The sequence below is a fragment of the Cydia amplana genome, chromosome 25, assembly GCF_948474715.1.
Source record: "Cydia amplana chromosome 25, ilCydAmpl1.1, whole genome shotgun sequence".
Taxonomy (NCBI): Eukaryota; Metazoa; Arthropoda; class Insecta; order Lepidoptera; family Tortricidae; genus Cydia; species Cydia amplana.
In genome coordinates this window covers 570,456-575,142 of record NC_086093.1, presented here as the reverse complement: position 1 = coordinate 575,142, position 4,687 = coordinate 570,456, and the positions used below count along the sequence as shown (strand labels likewise).

The following is a 4,687-nucleotide window of genomic DNA, read 5'->3' as shown; positions in this document are numbered from 1 at the left end:
GCGCTCCGGCTGATCGTGACGGTACACCGTGCACCACACATCGAAAGATTATCAGACTCATCAGTATCGTGCAAGTCTTTAATTGTGAAATTGTTTAGTTTTATATACTGTGGTTTTTTGTTTGTTAATTTATATACCTAAGTATCTGATTTACTATGTTGTTAGTTAGCGATGAGTTCTCTGTCTGAGTCGACGTGCCCCCACTGTCCTGACTCGTCGCGTGTGTTCACGTCCCGAGGTCTTAAGTCCCATATTACTCGTAAACACAAAGATGTCCCCCGCCTTATACTTCCGCAACCCACCGACGATACCTCTGTTGGCTTTAATGTCTCTCCACCAGCTCCAACTTCACAAACATATAGCTGTAGCCTGGAACAACTTGCCTCTTTTAAAGGTTCGGTGCGAGTTCTTCGCCACATTCCAAAAGGGGCGAGGAGTATCGCCGCTAGTAAGTTATGTAGTATAATTGACAATTGCATTTCAATTAATGGTGTAAACGAATGGTTCGCCCTCCTTTCTTTTTCCTACAGAGCTCTACGAACTCCTGAATCGGAAAAAGCAGGATCTCTTACCGCTAAAGTTAAGGCCAATATAGATGCTTTCTCTTACTTAGCATCCGCTGAATGTACGGCGGCTCACCGGTCGCTCTCACTAACTAAGTTGATTGAAGCCAAGGTCCATGAGGGCGATTTGAGAGGAGCTGTCCGAATACTTATGAGTGAAGACACAATCGCTCCTCAAGGACCTGACACTCTTACAGCTCTGCAATCGAAACATCCGACTCCATCTCGTCCTCTCTCTTTCCCAGCGGAGCCAGATATGAACTGTCAAACCCTGTCAGTTAAAGTGGACGATGTGACTTGGGCTATAAACTCCTTCCACAGTGGATCAGCAGCAGGCTTGGATGGCATCCGGCCAGACCTGTTGAAGGAGCTGACATCTGGCTCGGCCGGAGACAGCGGTGTACGTCTGATGGAGTCCTTAACCAAACTTTGTAATTTTTTACTTAGCGGAAAGTTACATGCCGAAGTTTGTCCTTATTTGTATGGGGCAACTCTTTGCGCGTTAAAGAAGAAGGAGGGAGGGGTGCGTCCAATAGCAGTAGGGAGTACTTTTCGCCGACTCGTCGCTAAACTTGGGTGCCGCGCGGTAAGAGAGCAGATGGCTTCCTACCTTCAGCCAGTTCAGGTAGGTTTCGGGACACCGTTGGGTTGCGAAGCGGCGATACATGCAGTGCGTAGTTTTGCTTTAGATCCAGAAAATGCAGGTAGTGTGATAGTCAAACTGGACTTAAAAAACGCCTTCAACTCGGTTGAAAGGGACGCCTTATTAAACGAGGTAAGGGAGAATATTCCAATTCTCTACCCCTTCCTCTATCAGGTCTATCACCTTCCTTCCAACCTCTTCTATGGTTCCAGTCGCATTATGTCTCAAGTGGGTGCTCAACAAGGAGATCCGTTGGGCCCCCTCACGTTTAGCCTCTCAATACAAAAAGCAATCGCTGAACTTAAGTCCCCACTCAATATCTGGTACCTCGATGATGGGACCATTGGAGGTAAACCAGAAGAGGTAAAGCGAGACTTGCTTATTTTGCTTTCGCGCCTTAATGATTTGGGTTTAGAAGTTAATGCGTCCAAATGCGAGTTTTTCGCTTGCGGGTTGGAGTCATCTTCTTTCCTTCCCTCCTTCTCATCGATATTGCCTGGGCTTACGGAACTTAACTCCAACTCTTTCACCTTACTCGGAGCCCCTATATTTCCATCTGCAGTTCCCGAGGCTCTACTATCGCGCAAAGAGCTCCTCCTGCTTGCCGGCGAACGCCTCAAGGATATTAATCCGCATGTAGCTTTGGTCCTTTTACAAAAATGTTTCGCCGTGCCTAAAGTAACCTATCTTATGCGTACGGCCCCGGTTTGGTTATTTCCCGACGACATCAGTTGCTTCGATGCCACTATAAAGTTAACAATTGAGTCCATCGTAAACATCTCGATGAACGATAACCAGTGGACACAAGCAGCTCTTCCAGTCCGTCACGGTGGCCTTGGTGTGCGTCGTATTCAAGATGTGAGTCTACCGGCCTTTTTGGCGTCGGCCCATGGGGTGGCAGACCTCGTTGCTCGTATTTTACCTAAAAATGGCGACAGGGTGTGCATTCCCTTTGTGGCTGACGCCTTAAGGGAATGGTTGTGCATCAACCAGGGAGCGACTGTGCCAGAGAATCCCAAAATACAGCGTGCGTGGGACGACACCCGCTCTAAAGCCTCGATTGACAACCTTATTGAGAGTGCCGCGGGTGTAGACCGTGCGAGGCTTCTGGCAGTATCACAACCAGAATCAGGGGCATGGCTCCACGCATTGCCTTCGCCCCAATTGGGTACCTTACTCGACGGCAACTCGTTGCGCGTGGCCGTTGCTCTCCGCCTGGGCTGCGATGTATGCCAACCACATTTATGCATCTGCGGTTCCATGGTGGGTGCTGACGGTCATCACGCACTGAGTTGTCGCCGATGTGCAGGTAGGCATCCGCGCCACCATGCCCTAAACGATACGATCCAGCGGGCCCTTAGATCAGCTGGTGTGCCATCGGTACTTGAGCCACCAGGTCTTAGTCGTACCGACGGTAAACGGCCTGATGGCCTGACTTTGGTACCTTGGGAAAGGGGGCGGTGTTTGGTATGGGACGCTACGTGCGTCAGCACCTTCGCCGCCTCCCATGTCAGCCGTACCTCACGCGTGGCCGGAGCGGCAGCGGAAACACAAGCGGATGTGAAGCGTCGTAAATATGATCCCCTCTCCCCTGCCTACATAATCGTCCCTTTCGCAGTTGAAACGGCGGGTTGCTGGGGAGCCGACGCGAAACGCTTCACACGCGACTTAGGACGTCGACTCAGACAGAAAGGGGAAGGCCCCCGCTCCGAGTCGTTCCTCGTGCAAAGGCTGTCCCTGGTGATCCAGCGTGGCAATGCTGCGAGCATCATGGGCACCTTTGCGCCGGGAACGACTTGAAGCGTTGTCTTTTTTTTAAATTTATAATTTTAATTTGTAATTTTAGATATAAATATTGTACAGGATATAATAATAATATAAGCGTGTCCTAATAACGATAATTTTGAAGTTATGAAAATTAAAATAGTATATATATATTATAATTAAAATTCTTAAATTAAACTAAACTAAACTGTGTTATGCAGTCCGGGAGTTTCGGGGCCTGTATAGGTACTCGTAATATATAGGTAAGTGTAAATGTGCATTCTCCTAGTTTCTTGAAACTTTGAGAATGCAAAATTCTCATGCAAGTTTTTTTTTTGTTATTATAAATGGGCTTACTCATGGCCACAGACTAGCCGAGGCGAAGACGTGGCCTACGATGGAGCGAGCCTGCCCAGAAGGTACTTTATAATTTCCACTTATAGAATGTTCTTCAGGTTAGGGATTAAGTATAAAAAAAAAAAAAAAAATAAATAAAAATCGTTTATTTCAGATCATTGATCCATAGCGTTATTAGTAGGTATAATCTTAAAAACTATGTTAATTACTAAAAATAATAGAACGAAATAAAAATATGTATAATATAAAAATAAAAACTTATGACTAAAAACTAAAAGCTACGTATTTGGCAGATGTGTGGCCATTGCGAGACGAGGAGCGCAGGTTGCCATGCTCTATTTAGCTCTCCCAATTGCCACCTCCACCCAAAACTTTGTAACCGGGCAGTCGAGGCGCTCGGCCAACACCCTGAGAAGACTGTTGCTGCTGCCGCGCACCCGTCTCAGCATGGAGGCGATTCTTTTCCGCCTAATGGCGAAAAAGTCATCTACTCGCGCCTCAGCGAACATGCCGGACGCACTGCAGTGCTTCGGCAGCCGCAACAGCATCCTCAAGATGTTATTATATTGAACGCGCAATGCGTTATAGGCTCGTTGTGTAAACTTCACCCACAGGCTGCACGTGTAGAATGTCTGACAGTAAGCTCTAAAGAGCGTCAATTTAACTGATTTATTACACCGTGCGAACCTGCGGGCGAGCATGTTGCCTCTCACTGCCGTCGCTCTTCTCTCCCTTTCCAGATCCTGATCATCATTCAACTCGTTTGTGAGCATATGCCCCAGATACTTGAAGCGATCTACAACTTTTAGGGGTGCGCCGCACAACATGATCTTCGGCTCCGTAGACGGGTTATACTTACGAGCTCTGAAAATAAGAAGCTCACTTTTGGCCGTGTTGTATTTTAGACCATGCTGCTCGGCATATTCCTCGCATATATTGATGAGCTGTCGTACCGCGTCAGCCGAAGGCCCCAGCAGGGCCATGTCGTCCGCGTAACTTATATTATTAAAACACACATCACCTATATGATGGCAACCGACATGTGCCCTGCTGAGTGCCTCGATCAACTCGTTTACGTAGAGGTTGAAAAGGAGAGGGGATGTTAGCCCTCCCTGTCTCACCCCACATTGTAGTCTGTACTCGTAGTCGTGTCGTGTTGTAGTGTGTGTCTGTCTGTATAAGTATAACTCAATTTTCTTAACTGTTGACGACTGTTTCATTTAACATTCACGTCATTAATTGGCAAAAAAATACCTTCTCGGTATTTTATCCCTATTACTATTTGTTTCTAGCAAATTAAGAAATTTAATGAATCGAAACTTCTACATACTCGCTTTATTTTTTATAACAATTTTTAGCA

General features: G+C 46.8%; 1 protein-coding gene across 1 annotated transcript; it reads right to left on the bottom strand.

Moving 5' to 3' along the window:
* Positions 1-3,662: 3,662 nt before the first annotated feature.
* LOC134659852 (uncharacterized) lies at positions 3,663-4,310 on the bottom strand. Its single transcript, XM_063515560.1, has one exon. The coding sequence runs from the start codon at positions 4,308-4,310 to the stop codon at positions 3,663-3,665; it is 648 nt and encodes a 215-aa protein (XP_063371630.1).
* Between the last annotated feature and the right edge of the window lie 377 nt (positions 4,311-4,687).

Excerpts from the sequence above, each read along its gene's own strand:
- LOC134659852 (XM_063515560.1), bottom strand. The coding sequence starts at position 4,310 with ATGGCCCTGCTGGGGCCTTCGGCTGACGCGGTACGACAGCTCATCAAT.